Source organism: Trachinotus anak, unplaced genomic scaffold (genome assembly GCF_046630095.1).
Source record: "Trachinotus anak isolate AG129_WGS33_773 ecotype Australia unplaced genomic scaffold, CSIRO_AGI_Tana_v1 ptg000009l, whole genome shotgun sequence".
In the NCBI taxonomy this organism is placed as follows: domain Eukaryota; kingdom Metazoa; phylum Chordata; class Actinopteri; order Carangiformes; family Carangidae; genus Trachinotus; species Trachinotus anak.
Window position 1 is genome coordinate 117,962 of NW_027273860.1, and position 23,169 is coordinate 141,130.

Sequence of the window (23,169 nt, forward strand, 5' to 3'; positions counted from 1 at the left end):
AGGTGAGAGAGACAGGTGAGCTGGAGTTGGAGGAGGAGCTTTACGCCAAACTGATCTTCCTGTATCGATCACCAGAGACTCTGATCAAATGGACACGACGCTGAACTTATTGATCATCAAATTATAAACATTGGTTATTAGGTCATCACAGACCTGCACATTATCTGAACATGTGGTTCCTTCAGTGATCATTAAATGTTACACATGGAAACCTCCAGAGATTGTTCCCTAGATGTTCTCCAGACATTCCGGACATTACTGTAAAGGACAAAGGAACTGTCAGTGATGGAAGTTAAAGAACCAGAGAGACTTGAACAGAAGTGTTTGTATGATTTTGTGTGAAGGTTTCAAGAAACTGTAAATTTGAGAGAATGTTACTGTAACATCTCTGGAACGTTCCATTAATGTTACTGAAACATTAGTTGAACATTACCTCTTCACCAGGTGACCATTAGAAGCAGCTGGGAGGCGGAGTTAAGGCTGATACAACCTTCCATTGAAATCCAAACTGATCTCAGGACAGTGCCACACAGCGGACAGTGTTATGGGAGTATTACATTGAGTATTGATTTCTGATTATTGATAATTGCAAGGACATGTCACATCCTGGAAAATCTGGAATTATTTAATGTGGCTTTCAAGTTATGGAAAAGTTCTGGAAAACTCCCCATCTGACCAAAATGTCCTGGAAAAGAAGTGACTGTAACTAAGCAACAACTAAAACTAATTAATGTTTTAAGAACGCACATTCCAGGACATTTCCCAGGAGCTTTTAATTGACTTTGTTGATGACTGTCAACAAAGAGGGCGTGACATCTATAAACACTGATGTGAGTCTCCACACATTCACACAGCTGTTTTCACTTATTTTTCTTGATTTATGTTTACAGGACAAACCTGCATTTATCTTCGTGCTATGATTATTTTAGCCTTGTGTTAGCATTAGCTGTAGTTTAAAGTGGTGTTACTTTAGCTTCAGATCTCCAGCAGCGATGTACAGCAGCTCTGTGAAAGGTCTACTTTAGCTGCACATTTGCACTGTATCAGCTTTCAATAGCACTAAATTAGCGCCATGTCGGTTGTCTGTTAGCTCCATGTTAGCTCTGTGTTAGCTCCATGTTAGTCGTCTGTTAGCTCTGTGTTAGCACTCTGTTAGCTCCATGTTAGCTCTGTGTTGTTTCATTCTGGTTCCTTAGACCCAGTCTCAGGTGAGCGCTGAGCAGAGCTAAGCCAACAGCATGAATCAATACGAATGATGATGGTGTAAGATCAGGGAGCTGTTGATCAACCTAATGTGGACTCAACCACCCATCAGAGGAAAATAACTGAAAACAGCTATTGAAGTCACAACATGACACTGGAATCACAAACACGGGACAGTTAGGCCACATTGTGTCCTGGTGACAGAGAACTGGAACAGAATCAGTACATAATGAACTCTTTTCCAGGTTGGTGTTTGAAGGTTTTTCTGTTCATGTCACTTCACCTGACTGATATTAAATGTAAGATCAGTGTTTTCTGTGAATATTTGAAACAGTGAATATGTGAAAATAAAAGACTTCTGTTCACCAGACTGAGTCAGCTGTTTGTGTTTTGACCACAACACCCACTCGCTTCTTCACAATCACAGATTAGTTCTGAGCCATGTCCTGTACAAGTGGAATTTATAAACAAAAATTTGACAAAAAGAAGTTAATGTGCTTTATTGGGATTAATTGATGAAAGTTTTGACCAGTTTTTGTGCTGTTTAGAGGAAGCAGACGTTGTGTTGCTACAACTTTCACGTCATCAATTTTTAAAATCAAAGCACAAACATTTTATCTTTCAGTCACTTCTGTCTGCTGCCTGTGAGGAGAACAAACCTCCTTCAGATTATATTTGTATTTGATAGTTACTGATTTAATGATGTGAAGCTGATCAGGTCACAGTTACTCATTCAATGTTACAAATGACCAACTCAAGAAATAAATTCAGCACCTGCTTTGTTTTGGAGGTTGGTCAAACCACTGCTTCCACTGTCCTGTTTGTTTCAGTTCATTTTATTTCCTCAGATTTTTAAAAACATTCCTTCATTTGAGAGTTTTAATGGTGAAAACTGTGAATCTCTTCTGTTCACTATCACCACAACAGAAAAAGCTTTAACCCCCCCTCAAATGGTAACTTCCCCTCCATGTTTTTCTCCTTAGACATGAACACCCCCCCACTGTGGTTATACTCGTCCTTCAGGTGGCTACGTCATGATTTGTCAAATATAAAAAACATTCCCACGTCTGTGTGATCAGGAGCAGACGAGCTGATTGGTTCATCAGTTCATTAATGTTGTGCTGTCATTCATTCATTCATCTGGAAGACTCCTTATTGCTACATGTTCAGATGTTCAACCATGCCCCTTAACCATCATGGTCATCATCACTATCAGCACCTTCTTCATCAACATTATCATCTTCATCATCAGTCCAGATAAAGGATCTGGTTCCATCTCTAACTGAATCAACATGAATATCCTTCAAGTTTAAAGAGAATCTGTGTTGTAACGCTGATGTCATTAAAAAGTCACATCTTCAGAGTTGTGCTGTCACTCACTGAGTCAGTTCTGATTGGTTGTCTTGGCTCCTCAGCCCTCCTCCTGCCTCAGACCAGAATCCACCTGTGAGATCATCCTCAGTTTCTCCCTGTTCGAGTACTTCCTCTCTGATGTTAATTCCTCTGACCTCAGACTGCTGGCCTGTGATGTCACATGTTCTGATGATGTAATCTCAGTTGATTCAAATGATTCGCCTTCTCCATGCGTCAGTTTGCTGTAACCTGTGATGATGCTGCTGGTTGGCAGGCTCCGCCTCCTGCAGAGGGGGATAGGCTTGGATGAGGAGGAGAGGAAGTGAGACAGGGAGGAGAGAGATGGCTGTGAGTGAGTGAGGGAGGATGAGGAGAGGATGAGCAGGGCCTGGGAGCCTCCTGGTGCCTCCCTGTGGAGACTGGAGGAGCTGCAGGAAGTGGCTAATGGCACCTCCTGGAAGGTTCTAGGTGGGGGTGGGGTAGAGGAGCACAGAGGATGTGGTGAACCTGCATCTTCCTTTCTACTGCCTCCTGCATCCATCCCTGTTCCTCCTCCACCATCCCCACAGTTCCAGCCTGTCCTGGCCCGAGCTGAATGCCTCCTGTGGGGGGCAGGGAGACGTGGGCGGCGCAGGGGCAAGGTGAATGAGCTGAGCTCCTCCATCTGCAGGGAGGTCCAGCAGGTGGAGAGGGGAGGTGGGCTGAAGCTCGGGGGGAGGGAGAGTCTGTGGGAGGTGGAGAGGGGAATAGGTACGTCTGGGTGCTCCTGGTAGATACTGAACACTGTATCTGCTCCTCCATCACTGCCCCCACCTCCTGCTCTGCTGCTGCCATGCAACTGTTGCCTTGGTGACACCCCACCTCCTTCTTCTCCTCCCTCTCCCTCCCTCCTATTCATCAGTGAGATGGGGTAAACCCTGGGTTTAGACTCCAGGCTATTTGATTGGACGTAATTAACAAGGCCATTGAGTGGATTGGCTGAGGAGCGGCGGGCGGAGCAGGAGGAGGTGTAGGGTCTGCGAAGGCTGTGGAGGTCAATGACAGTGGAGTAAATGTCCCGCAGGTTGATGACCTTTGTCTTCTTGTCCCGGTTCTCGTGCAGGACGGCGTTTGCACAGATGAAGAGGAAAATACCAATACCCATAATGAGAGGACCAAAGACCTTCAGCCTGTCAGAGTACAGATACCTGCAGAGACATGATCCAGCCAATCAGAGAAGAGATGCTCTGTACAGTTGGTTTATTGGTCCACAAAAAGAAAAAGTTACTACTGCTACTATGACCTTCAAAAGTACTACTAGAACCTCCTTAAAAGAAAACAACAACCTAAAAAAAACTATGAGAACCTCTTAAAGAATCATTAGTACCCCAAACTCAACAACTAGAACATCATCAGGACAATTAAAATCTCCTAGATCAGTACAACCACCTGAGGTAACACTGGAACCACCTAAAGAACTACTAAAATGTGAAACAGCTGAAAAATTTTCCCAAAAGCCTATTCATGTTAGGATAACTATGGCCTCCTTCAGATTCACGACTAGAACTTCTAAAAAAAATTAAAGCTATCAAAATGAGCATGAGAACCTTGGTAGGGACTAGTAGAACCTTTCCAATGACCACCACAAGGATTTTTAGAACAACTTCAGTCACAACAACAACCTAAAGAAACCCCCACTATGACCCCCTAAAGATCCATTACATTCTCCAAAAGAATTACTACAACCTCCAAAACATCAATTCACCTTCTACAAGAACCACCTAAGGATCACTATTAAGGCAAATGTGTGATTTGTGACATTGAGCTGTATAAATAAAATTTGACTTGACACTCAAGTAGAACCTCACAATGACCATGACAATCTCCCACAAGACTCTTAGAACCACTTTGATTATAACAAGAGCCTACAGAACCAGTAGAACCACCTACAGGACCTCTAACATCACCATGGGAACCTTTTGAACGACCATTATATCCGCTAAGGGAAAAGTAGAACCTCCCCAATGACCTCTACAACCTCCAATAGGACACTTCAGAACTTCAGAACCCCTCAGTTACAAGAACCAAAAGAACTAGTAAAACCTTCTACAGGAGCCATGTTAAATTTAATGTTACACTCAGATAAGATTGACAGGAGAGTTTACCTGTCCAGAAAATCCTCCAGGAAGCCACGTGGAGGATGTCGGGTTGTCACGTTGACAGTTTCTGTCCAGTTAAAACTATCATCACCTCCTCCTCCTTCATCTCCTCCTTTATCGCCTTGGAGTTCCTGCCCCCTCTCTCCTCCCTGGAAACAATCAGACATTCAACAAGCTACTAACAGAGTCGATGGATATGACTGAGCTCAACATACTGAAAATAGATGTGTGTGAACTGTAAAATGTCTTTAGAAGAAATTTTTACAGAATTCAGCCTTTTTTATGTCAGCCAATGAAAGAATCACATGATCCATTCATCAGCACCAAATTAGAATGTAGCTACAGAAAATAACTTGGTTTACACTTTCCCCCTCTGACCTGAATGAGTCTGCTCAGAGTCCTCTGCACGGACTCTGTTCTGTATCTGTGTCTCACCTGAGCAGGTAAAGGTGTGGAACTGATGGATGACACTGAGGCCATTGCAGCACCCTCCTGTGGCTGAGGGCTGAAGAACAGTCCGTCTCGAGGCCAGTAGCCCAGAGCCGCCATGACCACACCCACAAGCAGGACCAGGATACCGACTGCTGCCACAAGACCAGAGACCGAGCACAGCTTCAACTTGCCCTTCACCACCACCACCTCACTCCTCCGGCGTGGGGGGGGCAAAAAAAAAAATCAAAATTTTTCCAAATTTATTAAAAAGAACAACTTGAAATATCATCATCATCATCATCATCATCATCATCATTATCATCATCATCATCATCATCATCATCAGTAGGAAAACTGGGGATGCAGCATTTGTGTCAGTTACAGCCCAAAGCTGTGAAACACACCTGTACACACGTGCAGATATAAAAACACATCTCTTCACCTCAGACTGCAGCGTTTCTTTTAAATACTGTGCAAAGTCTTCAGATTAAATCCATATAATCAATTTTAACTTATTTTAATGCTTTATTTATGTCAATGTCTCTTTTCTATTTGTTATTTTTCCATCTGATTGTACATAAATGTTTTTAACATGTTTTTATGTTTGTTTCATGTGAAGTATTTGATGCAGGTAATTTCTTTGTTGTAAAGCACTTTATGCTGCATTTCTAGTAGAAAAAGTGCTGTACAAATAAAGTTTATTATTATTATTATTATTATTATTATTATTATAGTGCTCAGAGACAGGATTGTGTCGAGGCTCAGTGAAGGTTCAAGAGCTCAGTGGTCTCCATCATTCTGACTGGAAGACTGGAGAAGTCTGGAACAACCAAGACTCTTCTAGACCTGGACCTGGACTAACTGAGACATCAAGGGAGAAGAAGACCAGGACTGCACCATAGAAATATGTATTTGTAACTTTGCTCAGTTTACTGCTGTGTCAGTAAAGGTCCCCACAATGACAGAAAGACAAACATGTGTGTGTGTCACCTCTTCTTTTTGTTCTTCTTCTTGTGTGTGTGTGGTTTCTGTGGTTTGGACCTCAGTGAGTCCTGACGCCGCGCGTTGATTCGCAGGAGGCCACCGGTTGCGATCATCACCACCCACCAATCAGACGTGGCTCAGCAGGCTAAGCCCCGCCCAACACCACCTCACCTGGACTCAGTTACCAACTTTTTGTAAGAAAGACAGGTAGAGAGACAGACAGGTGTTTTCCACCAGCAGTGCAAAGTAACTTTCCATTATACCCATCATCTGCTGATGAAGACTGTAATACGTTTGAAAGCTCTGGAAGAGGAGATTGTTTGACTTATGTTGAGTCATATTTGTTTCCATCACATGAAGCTCAGTCAGACAGAAACAAACCATCTCACACATTTAACATGAAACTGAGTTTAGTTTAATGACTTGTTTCTTCACAAACAAATCATTTTGGATGTTTGAAGTTTCAGCTGTTTCCAACAGTCTCACATATCAAACATTAAAGGGTTAAATTCTGAACTTAAAACTCTGCTGTGTATCAGGAGAACACTGGTTCTTTAAGTGACCTCTGTCTTGGTTCAGTGTTTCCAGTCAGAACTGCAGGAACTACATCTCCCACCATGCACTGCAGCTCACACAGCACAGGCTGACTGGATTCTACTGATTCTACTCTGATTCTACTCTCGCTCTCTCTGCTTCTCCCACCTACACCTATCAATGCTGATCAATACTGACTAATACATGCACATACTGACAGATACAGATCAATACTGACTTACATTTATTTATCTGACAGATAGTGATCTGATATCAATACCATAATCACTTCTCTGTGTATTACTCATCAATAGTCACTGATCAGTTCTGTCCAATACCATCAGTCCATGTCAGTATGACAACACAGATCATTACTGTTCAAAGTTTATCAATCACTAATCAGTAATCATACACACACACACACACACACAGAACATGAAGACATGACAGAATAGAAAAGCTGTATGTTACTGAATAGAATTGATCAGTATTGATCAGTATTCTGCACTGGTGAATGATTTGCTCGAAACAGTATTGATGATAATTCATAGCTGGATGACCCACTGGACTGATCAGCTTTAGTAAGACAAGTGATCATTGTACTGATTGGATTGCAGAATATCTGTCAGTATTGATCATTAACCATCAGTATCGATCAGTATCTGACAGTTTTGATCAACATTGTTATTCTGTTCAGAGCAAATTGATCACAACTGCAGGATACTGAACAATACTGATCAATAACAACACACACATACAAAGAGCATGAACAACACAACACACAGTAGAACATAATAGAAGGTTTTGTTGGTTCTCACAGTCGGAGCTCCTGTCGGTTCATGTTCCTTTCTCCTCATCTTCATCGTCCTCCTCCTCCTCCTCCTCCTCCTGCTGCTGCTCCAATGTTTAAATCTCCACCCCTCCCCCCTCTGCTCCTCCCTCCTCTCTCTCTCTGCCTCTCTGTCGGTTTAAACCTCTCTCGCCCCCTCAGTGTTTCTGCAGTGATGTGGAGTAAATGAATCTCCTCCTACAACAGAGAGAGAGAGACAAGGAGAGAGAGAGAGACAGGCTCCTCCTACTGACTCTGCTGAAAACACCTCACACTACCTGTCTGTCTGACTGTCCATCTGTCTGTCTCTCTATCTGAAACCTGTCTCACTGAGCTGTCTGTGTACCTACCTGTCTGTCTGTTTATGCCTGTCTGTCTCTCTGTCATATCTCTGTGAACCTGTCTGTCGTAATCTTCTGTTTACCTGACCAACTGTCCTCCTGTCTGTCTGATCAGCTGTCTCCCTGATTTAGCTCATTTACTTGTCTCTCTGTCATGTCTGTCCCCGCCATTAAATCTGTCTACCAACCTGTCTGACTGACAGTTTTACTGATCCAGTCCAGACTGTATTAGACCTCCTCTGTCCTCTAATCCTGGACCAGCAGTGGGTGATGCTCATTCTGGGATGTTGCTGTTGCTAAGAGACAGAGGCAGAGCAGCTCAGCAGCATCTGAACAATTAGTTTCTGTACAAACTGAAGAAGTTTGTCCCTGCTGATACATATGTCAGACATCAGAAAGTCTTCTTCATCAGACTCTCCATCATCCTCACTCCCACTCACCTGCTGTGAATTATGGGTAAATTATAGGGAGCATGTACTGTAAAAAAAAGAAAAAGACATCTGATTAAGTAATTTATAGTTAAACTCTCCTGCTTCAATCATCAGAACAAAAGACTGAGGACATAAAAAGTCAACTACATCTCCCAAGGTCCATTTCACTAACAAACAGCCATTACTGCACTTCACTTGTTCTGTTCAGGTTGTACTGACATCTCGCAGGTTATATGACAGGAAAACGTCCAAATGGAGCTTCATGGAGCTTTTAACTTTTTACAGAAATGATGCCATTTCCTGTTCTGCTGTTGGTCGATGGAGATAAACAGCTGGTGGAGCTGACCACCACAGAAGAAAAGGACCATGTGAACTACATGATGCAGATCTGACATCTGTTTGTTTCGTTAACATGAAGGTTCAGTCCGTCCTGGACGCCATTTTTAACAGTGCAAAAACAAGGTACTAACAGGTACTAACAAGGACTATTTTCACCTGGGTTCAAATAGTCACTTTGTGTTATTCATGTTTAATTGAATGTAATTGAAAACAAAGATTGATATTCAAATATGTATTTGTTTAAAGAATCTTCTGGGCCCAACTGTAGATATAAATATATATTAATCTATTCATAAATATGTGTAAATATACAGTCAAAATTACAAGGGAGAAACAATAAACAACACCTGTGTGACGCCCAGTCACTCACCTGCCAATAAACAATCAGATCAAAAACTTTATTGAGCTCTTCAAACACTGACAGCAACAGAACATTAATATAAATATCAGCAGATTGTTGAAAATATTAAAACAATCTGGAGGCTTAAATTCATCAGCTGTTACCATGGAAACCTGAGGGAAACATATGCCCGCCCTGGCTGTGACATCACAGAGGGGGAGGGGTCCAAGTTAACTTCCTGTCAGATTGTCTGACTGAAATAGAAATATATATTTTGATTTAAACGTTAAAATAGAATTCTATAGAGAAACAGTAGATAACAATAGCGAATAAAATTATAAATATAAAACTAACATCCATCCACGCTGATCCCATCTTCTTCCTTTTTCTTAGGAGCTTCCAAGTTTGTTGTGCTGCCAACCACACCAGCAAAGGGGGTCGAACTTTTGAATGATATCACTGTTTATTGTTAAAAGCTAGAGGGGATGAAGTCCACCTGACAGGTGCAACAAAGCATGAAATATGAAATCCTCAAAGACCGCAGTGGGGTGGAGCCATAGTATGATGTCATCCCCAGACATTCATAAAAACAAAATCAAACTTTAATTTGATAGAAGAGAAATGACGATATAACATCAGGTGTGATCTCATGTTCATAAACAAGACTTTTGATCATGATTATTTTCTTACAATCTTTTTCATAATTGACAATTGCTATTATGACTGTTGTAAGTATGAGACATTTTCAAGTAATATTCTTTTTATATTTAATATTCTTGTGCTTTTAATTGCAAATATGAGACATTTTATGGGAATTAATGGACCTTAGATAATCAAAAAATAATAATTTAATGTAATTTTGAGGCAATTTGCATGATTGTCAGATTTTTGATCACAGTTATAAAAATGTCACTCTCATGAAATCTTTTAATCTCAATGGAGAGATTTTTTGTTGTAGTTAGAAAATCTTTCCCATAAAGGGTGATTCTTTTTTTCCTCACAATTATAAAATGTTAAAAAAGTGAAGTATGATGTGTCTTCACATCATTATGGGACCTTTCTCACTATTTTATGTAGAATTTTTTGAAACCTTTTCTCACACTTACAAAATCCTGTCTTGCAATGATGACTTTTTTGTAAGTACAAGCAGAATTAAGAGAAATGGTTTTTCTTTGGTGAATGTGGATCTATACAAATGTCCTGCACAAAAGATTTTTAATTAGCTTTCACTGACATTTTATTATTTTACCTGTTGTTCCTGGTTTGTTTTGTTTCTCTTTCTTTAGTTGTGTAGTTTTATTGGAATTAAGAGTCACTTGTGAATATAAAGCAGTTTATAAAAATACATCTTCAGAAAGACAAGAAACACAGAAAAACATCTCTCTGAATTATTATCAGACTTATGAGATTGATGTCAGAATTTAGAAAATGTAGAACTGAGAAATTTGATCTTAAAACTTTCTGAATCTTCTGGTCACAGCCAATCAGCTGGCAGTGTTTCAAACAACATACTTTTAAATCTTTGAAGAAAAGTTCAGTTAAATTTTATCAAATTGGGAAAGACTTTTTGTTGTTAGGTGCAGACAGTTTTCATTTTTGTTTACTATCAGTTTAACATATGTCACTCATAAAACTTCAGGCTCCGCCTCCTTCCACCTAGCCAACCTGTGCAGTCTAAACGCATCATCACAGCAAAGGTTTCTGTTAGACCTCAACATCCCAGAATCCTTTGCACACTGGATCTGGTTTTGGTGAGTTCAGTCTTCAGTCTTATAAAGAACCTGTATTAACCCCCGACTCTCAAATTAGGTGGGGGGCGGAAATGGAGCTCAGGTGTTCTCAGGTGACTTGATGTGTCCATGATTGACCTCTAAGTGCTGACAGAAACACACCTGAGATCATTGTTGTGACATCACCAAGTTAAATCTGATTGATGATTGGATGGAAAACAGTGCTCCCATAGATTGGGGTGGGGGGTGGGGGCTCTGACGTGGGGGCGGTGTTTACAAGAAGGTGTTTCCAGATTGTCTCAGTCATGAGCTGCAGGTGTGAGTGGTGTGTGATTGGCTCCTGTCCGCATTGTGTGATTGGCTTCTGTCCTCGTCGTGTGATTGGCTCCTGTCCTCGTTCTGTGATTGGTTCCTGTCCTCATTGTGTGATTGGCTCCTATCTTCAAGGTGTGAGTGATTCCTGTCATCAGTATGTGATTGTTGCCCATCCTCAGCATGTGATTGGCTACTGTCCTCAGCATGTTTGAACATCAGGATGGAGTTGTAAATCTTGAGGGCGGGACCAAGTTTGATTGACATAATCCTCACAATGTCCCGTTGGGTGAGAAGAAGGAGGGCCCGCCCATCAATTTGCTGAAAGACAGACAGAGAAAAATACCAATCAGATCATAGCAGGTTCAATGTGATGTCATCAAATCCACAGAAGCTGATAGGTTGTCTTACCTCATCTCTGAACTGTTTCGCCTGTTCCTCACAGCCAGGGAGAGACTCAATAAAATCTGACACCTGCACAGAGACAGACAGGTCAGAGAGACAGACAAGCCAGGCAGAGAGACAGATCAGAGAGACAGACAGATCAGAGAGAGAGACAGATCAGAGAGACAGACAGGTCATAGGGATAGACAAGTCAGAGAGACAGGTCAGAGAGATAGAGTCAAGTCAGAGAGACAGACAGATCAGAGAGCAACCTTTTCCCATGGTGAAGACAAGACGTTGACGGGACATTGACGAGACCAAATGAGGAGACAAAACTACAGACTGTTTTTTTAAACAGTGACATAATCCGAATCTCCTTCTTCGATTGGCTGTGCTGCACGTCTCTTCCAGCGCCTGAATCAGCTTCTGCTGACAGAGCAGCAGCATGAAGCATCTGGACCCACTTCAGATACGATGCTGCTCTTCAGCAGCTTTGTCAGTGAGATGAGGAGAAGTAAGTTTGTATCGTCGTCAGAGGAGAAGTGTCGACAGAATCACAGGGAAGAAAACAAGAAACCTGAAAGGACACGTCAGGGAGCCACAGACACCAAGGCGTTCAGGTGGTCATGACGTTAACGATACCTTTAAGCTGCATTACGCCAGTTACTAAAGGCAGCGGACTAACGTTATGTATCTCATTGATGGGCTGCAGACGGGGTCAGGTTCACCGTCAGTTATTAAAACAAGGTCACATAGGTTTAGCTCTGATCTGGTGTCGTGTGCAAAGACATGACCGCAAGTCTACGTCATCATCACCAGCTCTGACTCACTGGACAAAGTCAGAGAGACAGGCAGAAAGTAAGACAGGTATGTCACAGTTCAATGACATACTCTCCCTCTCTGACCCGTCGTACTGACCTGTTGGACACTCCAGTGTTGGACGGTCTCGGCGTGGACTCCTGCAACCCCAGGCAGCAGTTTACGGTGTTGCTCCCAGCAGAGCGACAGGTCACGACCGGGCTGCGCTGACATGGCCGACAGGAAGACAGACTGGTGGAGGGCAGCCTGCAGGCTGGACTCTGCTGCTGCTGGAGAGACAGACAGGTCACAGACACACAGGTCAGAGAGAGACAGATAGCTCCATGAGAGACAGACAGGTTAGAGAGAGACAGACAGATCCGTGGGAGACAGACAGGTCAGGGAGAGACAGACTGAGGTGCAGTGTGAAAGTCCTGAACTTTACATTAAAGTCCAGAGCTGGAGTCTCGAGAAAACCTGTCTGTGACTGACCGGTCTCACCTCTCTGGGCAGCGAGACGGGCATCACATGACACCTGTGTGCTGATCAATCTCCTGATCAGTGATCAGAAAAAGGAGGAGCTGAGAGTCTGCAGTGTAAAATGCACAGAGCACAACCAACACGGTTGTTACCATAGTGAGCTGCTTCCACGGAAACAGCCACTTCATCTGTCTGCTGTTTCCATGGAAACACACTGAGGAGGGAGAGGGAGGATGCTGAATGTTTTCAGTGTGAGAGCCAACGGCGCAACAAATTCACACTGGCTGTGTTTTTATGTAAGTGACCATTTAAATCCTGTTGGTTGGTTGTGTTGCTATGGTTACCTGCAGGCTGAAACACATTTTGTTAAACTGGTGACCTGACCTGTGACTGAAGTGTCTACATGTATGAATGTGTCGTGTAAAACATCAGAAACACTGTTTATTGATCAGCTGAAGACCTGAACCCCTCAGAGCCCGCCCTGCTGCCCACTGGCTGCATGTGAGCTCTGGTTGAAATGTTCCTTTAATATATGCTATGCTTTAAATAAATAGTTTCTACAGATACATTCAACATCATGAGGGGAGGCTGAACCTCTTTGACCTGATGTGGTCTGTGGTGGACTCGGACATATCATCTTTTACTTCAGGATCTTTTTAAATTTAGGACTATAACTAAAGAGGTTTTGCTACTTTTGCTGTGGTACTTTTATTCTCAAGTCCTCCACTACTGGGGACCAGTGTGTATGATAGTGATGATGATGGTGATGAAGATTAGTGGCTGTTATAGTTTACATGAAATCAGTTGCACATCATCAACCAGTTTCTATGGAAACCATCAGGTAACACCCACTGTACCTGGTCCCAGGGTTCTCAGGTGAAGCTCCTCCTCTTCTTGTTTCACGCGGAGGAATTTGGTTGGCTGAGACAGTCTGGGGGTGGAGCCAGAAGGGAGAAGAAGAAGTGAGGTGAGAGAGAGTTAAAATCCCACGGCTCACAATCTGGGTGATTCTTCTTTTATTAGGACCTTTAATTTGAAAATCACATCAATCAAGAGTGGACCGTCCCAAATGAACTCTGAACAGTTCATTTTTGGTGTGAAAGAGTTCTGAACTGGATCCGACCCCAGCAGCAGGTAAACTCACAGTTTGAACTGGATTTAACCATGATGTTAGCATGTCATTGTACAACATCAGCTCCATCTCACAGAAGAGCGTCCAATCAGAGTCAGAGTCTGTACAGCATCATGACGACATCCTGCAGTGACCCAGTGTTCAGGTGTTGGACAGTCTGCAGGTAAACTGTCCAGATCCATGTGAGAGCTGATCTATGTTTCACAGGATGTCACAGTCCAGAGAGCAGGACCTTCTTCCTGTGTTTACTTCCTGCTCCCTCCAGACAATCTGACCAATCAGAGGAGAGAACATTCTCACGTGGTTTGTAGTGATGTGTTTAGGTTCACTTACCCAAACCTAAACTGAATCAGAGCAAACCAGCTGTAGCTGAGAAAACGAGGTAAATGTTGTGTTCTGGTTCAGATCTCACTCAACCTGATCAAAGCAGCGTTAACGCAAACTATTCAACTTATTACTTCCTGAAGGTGAGCAGAGATGCCACATTAGCCCTCACACCACGAAACAGCAGCTGTGTGTACTGCGGTGACCTCTGACCTGCACAGTGTCACCAGTGGTTATTGATGAGTGTGATCAACACAAAGACTCAGGTTAATGCCACTTTCTAAAAGTGACATTAACTATACAATCCAGTCCATTTTAAGATTTTAGACTTTTTAAGGTCCCACAGGAACCCTGAACCAGATGATGGATTTAACTCTCTGGTCTGGTCTGGTCTGGTCTGGTTGTGTGTGAAAGCTGCTGCTGGTTGATCTGTTGTTTGACTCTTCTTCTTGCAGCAGCGTTCAACAACACAACTGTGATTTTAGTCAAATGTTCCCCAACACTTCTGCTTTTATGACTCCATCAACACACATCAGCCTGTGTGAGTGTGTGAGTGTGAGTCTGTGTGTTTGTTATATAATCCAGTTTTATATAACATCCAGAGATAATCTACTCACAACAGACACCCACACACACTTCAAATCATCCTGTACTTTATTCTGAAAATTTGTCAGCTGAGAGATAGACAGTCAGAGAGAGAGAGACAGGTCTGAGTGGATTTTTTTGATCAAAACCTATTGAGGTTGTAGTGAGGAAGACCAAGTTTGATGGTCGAGGGTTTTAGCTTTGAGTCTGACATCTGATCAGAGCTGAAGGTCAAAGAGCCAATCAGAGAGCTGCTTCTCTAACAGGCACTCAGCAAGTATTTAAAAAATCAGTCTGTCTGCCTCACCTGTCTGTGTCTCATCTATATGTCAATCTGTGTCTCACCTGTCTGCCAGTCTTCTTCTCTTCACCACTGGAAGCAGCAGAGTATTGTCTGTCGGCTCCGTCTTCACCTGAACGCCTCTCCTGTTCAACAGACAGACAGGTTAGTGAGACAGGCAGAGGGACAGGTAGAGATAGACAGGTTGACAGACAGACGATAGAAACAATCAAATACAAAATATACTGTGTCAGTGTTCAACATAATAAAGTCTGTGATAAATGTTAATAAAGTTATTGGTTTTAACCTTCTTTGCAGTGGTCAAACACCTGTTTTTCTTTACCTGTCTGACTGATGCATGGTGACAGGTACGAGAGTGACGACTCTCTCTCCTCCCAGCCTATCAGGAAGCACCACCTCTTTACGCATATTAATATCCGAGTATGGACAACCAAAGGCACTGGGCGAGAGACAAAGAGGGGGAAAGAGACACAAGGAGAGAGAGAGCGAGAGAGAGAGAGAGAGAGTTGAAAAACACAAAAACACCATTGATGACAAGAAAAAAACAGACGTGACTCAGCAGAAAGAGACGTCACTAAACATAAAGAGACATGACTCAGCAGAAAGAGACGTGATTAAACATAAAGAGACATGACTCAGCAAAAAGAGACTTGATTAAACATAAAGAGACATGACTCAGCAAAAAGAGACGTGACTCAGCAGAAAGAGACGTGATTAAACATAAAGAGACATGACTCAGCAGAAAGAGACGTGACTCAGCAGAAAGAGACTTGATTAAACATAAAGAGACATGACTCAGCAGAAAGAGATATGACTCAGCAGAAAGAGACGTGACTCAGCAGAAAGAGACGTGATTAAACATAAAGAGACGTGACTCAGCAGAAAGAGATATGACTCAGCAGAAAGAGACGTGACTCAGCAGAAAGAGACGTGATTAAACATAAAGAGACGTGACTCAGCAGAAAGAGACGTGATTAAACATAAAGAGATATGACTCAGCAAAAAGAGATGTGACTCAGCAGAAAGAGACGTAATTAAACATAAAGAGACATGACTCAGCAGAAAGAGATATGACTCAGCAGAAAGAGACGTGACTCAGCAGAAAGAGACGTGATTAAACATAAAGAGACGTGACTCAGCAGAAAGAGACGTGACTCAGCAGAAAGAGACGTGATTAAACATAAAGAGATATGACTCAGCAGAAAGAGATATGACTCAGCAGAAAGAGACGTGACTCAGCAGAAAGAGACATGATTAAACATAAAGAGACATGACTCAGCAGAAAGAGATATGACTCAGCAGAAAGAGACGTGACTCAGCAGAAAGAGACGTGATTAAACATAAAGAGACGTGACTCAGCAGAAAGAGACGTGATTAAACATAAAGAGACATGACTCAGCAGAAAGAGATATGACTCAGCAGAAAGAGACGTGACTCAGCAGAAAGAGACGTGATTAAACATAAAGAGACGTGACTCAGCAGAAAGAGACGTGATTAAACATAAAGAGATATGACTCAGCAAAAAGAGATGTGACTCAGCAGAAAGAGACGTAATTAAACATAAAGAGACATGACTCAGCAGAAAGAGATATGACTCAGCAGAAAGAGACGTGACTCAGCAGAAAGAGACGTGATTAAACATAAAGAGACGTGACTCAGCAGAAAGAGACGTGACTCAGCAGAAAGAGACGTGATTAAACATAAAGAGATATGACTCAGCAGAAAGAGATGTGATTCAGCAGATAGAGACGTGATTAAACATAAAGAGACATGACTCAGCAGAAAGAGACATGACTCAGACATGTCTGACATGACTCAGCAGAAAGAGATGTGATTCATCGGAAAGAGATGTGACTCAGCAGAAAGAGATGTGACTCATCATTCTGCAAACAGTAAACATTACTCAACAGGTAGACTTATCACAGGTGTGTGTGTGCGCGTGTGTGTGTGACAGGTGTGTGTACCTGTGGTGTCCGGTGTATTTGGCTCCTTTGATGTGTCCAACTCCTCTGCAGCCTGGAGTGGGACACACACCCTGAGATGGAGAGGAGAGGGGGGAGGACCCTGTCTCACACACAAGGAAAATGGTAAATAATGTTAAAATAATCAATGATACTGCTACACTATATCTGTCTCTTTCTGTCTGACCCGTCTGTCCAACCTGTCTCTATTTGACCTGTCTCTCTCTGACCTGGGGGAGGTTCCAGCGGGTGTCCTGTGCGTTGACACCAGCCGACAGGATGAAGGTCACAGAGGTCGCTGTCACACCAGACGTCAAACTGCTGCGACCAGCCGTCATAATGAACCTGCAGGCACACACACTTTTATGATATCACACAGGCACACAGAGAGTGACACACACAGGTAGACAGGCCGGTAGACAGTACCTTCACCCTGTAGTCTTCTGTATCTGTTACTGTGGCAACACGGATCAACATTGGGTTCCTCCTGTCAACAGCCTCTAGCCTGTGGTTCACCTGTAAACCGTGTGGAGCTCTCTGATTGGATAGAGGCACAAAGACAACTGTCAGTCATTATATCCAGCCTTCTGATTGGACATGAGAGCTGTCAATTACTCCCCTCTTACACTACCTCCTTCTCTACCTCCTCCTTTACTTCCCTATCTTTTCCTTTCCTTCTCTACCTCCTCCTCTCCTCCTCTACCTCCTTGTTCCCTCACCAGTGTGAAGGCTGAACTGGGAGCAGCAGTGGAACCAGTTTCCTGCAAGTATTCTTCCCACAGGAAGTTCTCTGGATTTGGATGACCTGCAAAACAAAGTACCGCTCATCCAAAGAGTACTACAGATTAAATACAGTGTGTATGAATACTGAGTACAGTAATACTGCATGTACCCTGAGGGGCGGTCAGAGGTCGTCCCTGTTCTTCACACCAGCCGACAGGATGGATGTATGGACTGCTGCTGTCACACCTGATTGATCAATACAACCATCAATTCATCAATAGTGACATACAGCAGTTCATCTACATAATAATCAATAAATATCTGATCACATGTGGATCAACCAGGTTGATGTAAACACAGTGAGAGCAGCTCCACCTCACAGCAACATGATTTACTGCAAATACTACACTGTACTGTACTAATAATACTACTGCTACTACAACTGCAACTGATACAGCCACTGCTACTTTAACTATCACTGACACTACTACTACTTCTACTACACTATAACCACTGTGGACTGCTGCTACTGCTGCTGCTGCTACTACTACTACTACTACTACTACTACTACTACTACTACTACTACTACTACTACTACTACTGATACAGAAAATACTGCTGCTACTGTCACGGTATATATATATATATATATATATATATAACAGCTACTACTGAAAATACTACTATTACTGTACTTCCTGTTATCTGTGTGTCAGTCACCTTTCTGTCTGCTCACCTGTCGGTCTGTTACCTGTCTGTCTATTTGTCACCTGTCTGTCTCACCAGTAGTCGTATGTGTCGTCCCAGTTGTCAAAGTGAACCAGGAAACGATCCTCAAAGACGTCTGCAACGGAGGCAACGCAGACGAGTCCAGGGTTCTTCCTGTCGACAGCCTCCAACTTCATTCCCACCCTGAATCCACAGCTCTGAGATACAGACAGGCAGAGAGACAGACAGGTGTATACTGACTGTAGTGCGACAGGTGAGCAGACAGATAGGTGAGACAGGTATATACTGACTGCAGTGCGACAGGTGAACAGGGTAGGAGGCGCAGCATGAGAGCCTGTGGACTGAAGGTAGAGCTGCCAGTCAAACTCTGTCTCGCTGTGACCTGTAAAGTGAGAGACAGACAGGTAGAGTGATGTCACCTGTGTCAGGTGGTTACCTGAGTGGGGGTCAAGCTACTTATGCTCACCTTTAGGTGGGTGGAGTTTGTGGTTGTGGTCTCTACACCAGCCTGCTGGTCTGATGTCTGCTGAGTCAGCGTTTACCCAGAAGTCATAGCACTCTGAGTAACCATCAATATGGAGACGCAGCCGATAGCCAATCACCTGAAAGAGAGACAGGTGAGGCTCCTGACCAACCTCAGACAGTGTGTGTGTGTGTGTGTGTGTGTGTGTGTGTGTGTGTGTGTGTGCGCGTGCAATACCTCAGCGACTGTCAGCACACAGAACATGGAGGGGTGCAGCGGGTCGATGCCCTCCAGCTTCATCCCAACTTTAAAACCAGTTCTCTTACTGGGAAAAGACTGGGACTGAGAGAGAGACAGTTCAAAGACAGACAGGTCAGAGACAGACATGTCAGAGAGAGAGACAGGTCAGAGAGACAGATAGGTCAAAGAGACAGGTCAAATAGAGACAGTTCAGAGAGAGAGAGACAGTTCAGAGAGAGAGAGACAGTTCAGAGAGAGAGAGACGGTTCAGAGACAGTTCAAAGACAGGTCAGAGTGAGAGACAGTGTGTTACCTGTGTAAACAGGGTCACTGGAGCGGCTTCACCTTTCTGTTCATTCAGGTACTGCTGCCAGGACCAGGACCGTCTCTTTACACTCACTGAAGTCACACACACACACACACACACACACACACACACACACACACACACACACACACACAGAGCTGTTACCAGGGTTACAACACTGTCCTGACTTACAGGTCCTGGTCTCAGACTGTGGAGGTGAATCCACCCACTGGACTGGTTCATGGTTAAAGAAGCATTGATCCTCAATGGTTGTCATCGTGATCCAGACTCCAGTCTTTTCAACCTGTATTTCTGAATCAGCTGTGATCAGCTGTGATCAGCTCCTGTCTGCAGTGAATCATGATGTTCAGACAACATCACTGTTTCACTGTGATACTGATGGAAACTTTAAAACAGGAGGATTCTCTATGAAGTTCTGCAGCCTTTGTTTCTCTGGAGCTTTATTCTGGAGGGACATGATATCCTCAGGAAGTGATGTCACACTGAACCAGATCAACTTGTTCAGGTCCGACTCAGTCAGGTCTCGGATTGTGATGATCTATCTCTAAGAGTTTTAAAGTGTCCATCATTGTTACTGTGTTACTGCAAGAGATATTTATCCTGCTGATCAGCAGCCAAACTATAAAAACTAACTTCCTGTAGTTTTTACTACACCTACCTACAACTGTCCCTTTCACCTCACCTGTCTACCCCTGCTCCACGTCACAGTCGAAATTTGCGAAGGTTTAAATCGCCACAACATGAACCTGAGCAGCAGAACAATGAGTGAAGTCAAACCACAAAAACTGCTTCTGTCATCACCAAACTGTGTCGCCATCTGTTTGATTCTCCTCCTGTCTGTCCATCTGTGTGTGTGTGTGTGTGTGTGTGTGTGTGTGTGTGTGTGTGTGCGTGTGTGTGTGTGTTACCTTGAGCACTGCTGACTTTGTTCTTCATTTTCTTCTTCTTTGGTTCTTTTCTGTTCAGACAGGAAATAAATGTAAACATGAAGGTACGGCAGCCTGGATAAGTCAAACCATACAAAGCACTGCTGGCAAAGCCTCATGGGAGCTGTCGTTGTGAAAGGCTGACTCATAAAGAAACTTCATAGTGAACTGCTGGACATCAACATTTTACCAAAATAAGAGTCCTGTTATTCTCCTGAGTGTGAATGAGTCTCTGCAGCAGATAGATCAATGACAGTGTAGACTGGAAGACACCTGTGACACCTGAACCAGGACTACGACTCAGTACTTAGAGTACGGCGTAGTAGTACAGTTCAGACCTAACAGAGCAGACTGAGCTCTGGTCTCAGGTCTTTACTGGTCTGATAACGAACAAGGACAGAGGACAATTAAAAAAAACCTGATCACTGATCAATGTGATTAAAACCTGATTCATGTGTTCCTGACGTACACAGACATGTTTTCACAGAGATAAACTCTCTGAGCTGTGGTGACTCATCTTCTGATCACAACAACAACATCAAGTCTGGATCAATACAAGAACTGATTGATACTGATCACTAACAATCAGTCAAATGATCAGTTACTACATCAGTAATCATCAGACCAACTGCTAACAAATAAACACTCTTCATCATCTTCTTCACGGCAGGAAACGACTCCATTACAACACAAACACACACACACAGGAAGTCCATCCACGTCTACCTTCAAAATAAAAGTCTTTGTGCAGCAGCTCACTGAGCTGTTATAATAAAACTCATCACCAGGACGACGCTGCTGATCAGGGTGAAATGTCACGATGATCTACAGAGGTGGAGGAATTACTCAGATACCTCACTCTAGTACTAACTAAAATACTGTGAGGGAAAATGTTCAAGTATTAAAAGTACTTCATGCAGTTAAATGTCTGTTATACTATATACACATGTATATATAATTAGATTATTACTGATGCTCTGTGTAGAACTGCAGCTATTGATTATTGTTATTATAAATTGATCAGCTGATCATTAATTTATTTTCTGATTAATCAGAAAAAACAGCTTTTATTTGTCTGGACCTCCCCCTGACCCTGAACCAGATCCAGTCTCTGATGCTGCCTTCAGAGAGACTCTGGGTCTGAGCTCAGTCCTTCAGTCTGATGCTCCTTCTCCTCCACTGTGCTCCTCTAATGAATGTGGTCTGTCATCAGCATCCTGCACACAGACAGTCTCAGTCCAGACTGTTCTGGTCTGTGGTTCCTGATGGAGGAACCAGCTCCTGAAGACTCCTCTCCTCAGAGAGCTCCTCCTCTGCTCACTCCTCTAACCCCCTCACATGTCTGACCAGCTCTGACTCTGACTCTCAGGTCATTTCTTCACCTGATCTCCTTCACTGATTAAACAGATGTAGAACTGAGTCCTGACACCGAGTCTCTACTGACCTGAAGCTGAAACTGATCCACCTCACTGAGTCTCTCACAGTAAATCAACGTCTCTCTCAGTGCAACACTTTTGTTTGTACCAGAGTATTTTCACATTGTGCATAAGTACTTTTACTGCAGTAACATTTGAGTACTTCATCCACCTCCAGGTTCTGTCAGATCCTGATCACAGACTGATCAGTTTCTGACATTTTACACTTCTGATAGTTTTATCAACATCTGTTAAAAACCGATTAAAAGCATGTATAACAAAAAGAAAAGAAACCGTTATTTTGTTAATTGAGATTGAACCTGAATGTTTCAGACTCAGACTCTTATTGTGAAGGTGTGAGCGGAAGTGCTATGTCCGCACCTGTGTGTATTGATGCAGGTTCAATCAGGAAACAACAAACAGCTCAGACCCACCGGTGATCCTCGGCTCTCTCCCCCGGACTTTGAGCTCCTGAAAGCGGCTGCAGCTGCCGCGGAGAGCCGCTGAGAGGAGCCGGGAACCTGGACAGAGAGAACCAAGGGGATCCGGTACCGGTACTGAGAGTTAAGACAGAAACTTACCGTGTGTGGTGTTCCGCCTCAGACTGCTGACAGCTCCACTACACGGAAACACTGAGGGGTCACTGCGCATGCGCCTCCAGAAGCTGGTGGGGGTTGGGGGGATCTAAACAACTAAATAATCAATCAATATGTAAAAAACAAAACAAAACAGGTGTTTTAAATAAAGTTTTAAGACTCGAGTTTATAATCAGAAACAATGAGTGAAGAAAACCAGGTGTGTTTTTATTTCAACTGCATTATTAATCCTGTGCTGCGTTTACTGATCTGCATTAAAGTGAGTAAAAGCAGAAACTGTGGTGATTTTAGAAGTTCCTGTTTTTCTAAATGTTACCAACAGGATCCTGTTCACTGCTTTAATGCTTCTTTTTTCTTTATTGAGCAAAGAAAATAAACAGTGATTCTGGTGAGACAACAGCACAGAAACCTGAACTTAGATGACATAATACAAAAGGTGAAAATATAAACAGTGAAAATGTTAAGGATAAATTCCTTTTAAAAAAAACAAGGAGAAAAAACATAAAGTCAAGAGGAACAGGGTCCATGAATACACCAGTATGAACAGAGTCAGTCAGAGGTGAGAGGAAAAACATTTCCACCATTTTCCAAAAGCTCAGTCTTTTTGTTGTTTGATGAACTGAGTGACTCCATGTGTTTAACACCAACACTTCACCAGCAGGTGGAGCAATAACAGAGTGAGAATCTGTTCAGCTCCAACAGTCTGACCTTTACAGCACGTCTTTGATTCATATTTAATCCTGGTTCTGTATAAATGAGGCTCATCATTATTACTGTCATATTGACACTCTCGGCCTCCAGCACCACCTTGTGGTCA

The 23,169-nt window shown here is 43.0% G+C and overlaps 3 protein-coding genes across 10 annotated transcripts in view; 1 reads left to right on the forward strand and 2 right to left on the reverse strand.

Annotated features, from left to right (window-relative positions):
- The window catches only part of LOC139624860 (piezo-type mechanosensitive ion channel component 2-like), a 41,006-nt gene extending 39,433 nt beyond the window's left edge, over nt 1-1,573 (forward strand). For all 5 annotated transcript variants that reach the window (XM_071484190.1, XM_071484191.1, XM_071484192.1 and 2 more), the window contains one exon: nt 3-1,573. In XM_071484190.1, the coding sequence (XP_071340291.1) occupies nt 3-104 (102 nt within the window). In that variant the 3' untranslated portion in view covers nt 105-1,573. The remainder of the gene's footprint in view (nt 1-2) is intronic.
- Nucleotides 1-22,475, reverse strand: part of LOC139624864 (lethal(3)malignant brain tumor-like protein 4) — a 58,301-nt gene extending 35,826 nt beyond the window's left edge. Inside the window, exons 1-18 of one of the 3 annotated variants that reach the window (XM_071484202.1) lie at nt 22,338-22,475; nt 20,324-20,373; nt 19,401-19,486; nt 19,085-19,189; nt 18,851-18,986; nt 18,675-18,766; nt 18,439-18,581; nt 17,824-17,900; nt 17,651-17,736; nt 17,358-17,468; nt 17,162-17,276; nt 16,935-17,034; nt 15,293-15,409; nt 15,015-15,095; nt 13,486-13,559; nt 12,269-12,438; nt 11,378-11,440; nt 10,915-11,287 (exon numbers count right to left, since the gene is read on the reverse strand). In XM_071484202.1, the coding sequence (XP_071340303.1) occupies nt 10,958-11,287; nt 11,378-11,440; nt 12,269-12,438; nt 13,486-13,559; nt 15,015-15,095; nt 15,293-15,409; nt 16,935-17,034; nt 17,162-17,276; nt 17,358-17,468; nt 17,651-17,736; nt 17,824-17,900; nt 18,439-18,581; nt 18,675-18,766; nt 18,851-18,986; nt 19,085-19,189; nt 19,401-19,486; nt 20,324-20,351 (1,914 nt within the window). In that variant the 5' untranslated portion in view covers nt 20,352-20,373; nt 22,338-22,475 and the 3' untranslated portion in view covers nt 10,915-10,957. Of the gene's footprint in view, nt 1-8,963; nt 11,288-11,377; nt 11,441-12,268; nt 12,439-13,485; nt 13,560-15,014; nt 15,096-15,292; nt 15,410-16,934; nt 17,035-17,161; nt 17,277-17,357; nt 17,469-17,650; nt 17,737-17,823; nt 17,901-18,438; nt 18,582-18,674; nt 18,767-18,850; nt 18,987-19,084; nt 19,190-19,400; nt 19,487-20,323; nt 20,374-22,337 lie in introns of those variants that run through there. The other 2 variants (XM_071484203.1, XM_071484201.1) reach the window with 2 other exon arrangements.
- Nucleotides 1,566-7,537, reverse strand: LOC139624865 (transmembrane protein 200C-like). 2 transcript variants are annotated; one of them, XM_071484205.1, is made up of 5 exons: nt 7,463-7,537; nt 6,117-6,298; nt 5,130-5,337; nt 4,701-4,843; nt 1,566-3,743 (listed from the first exon to the last, which is right to left on the reverse strand). In XM_071484205.1, exons 2-5 carry the CDS (start codon nt 6,221-6,223, stop codon nt 2,615-2,617), a joined length of 1,587 nt encoding a protein of 528 aa, XP_071340306.1. In that variant the 5' UTR covers nt 6,224-6,298; nt 7,463-7,537; the 3' UTR covers nt 1,566-2,614. The 2 variants fall into 2 exon arrangements, with proteins under 2 accessions (XP_071340306.1, XP_071340305.1); XM_071484204.1 differs by having other exon boundaries at nt 5,130-5,340.
- Nucleotides 22,476-23,169: the final 694 nt, after the last annotated feature.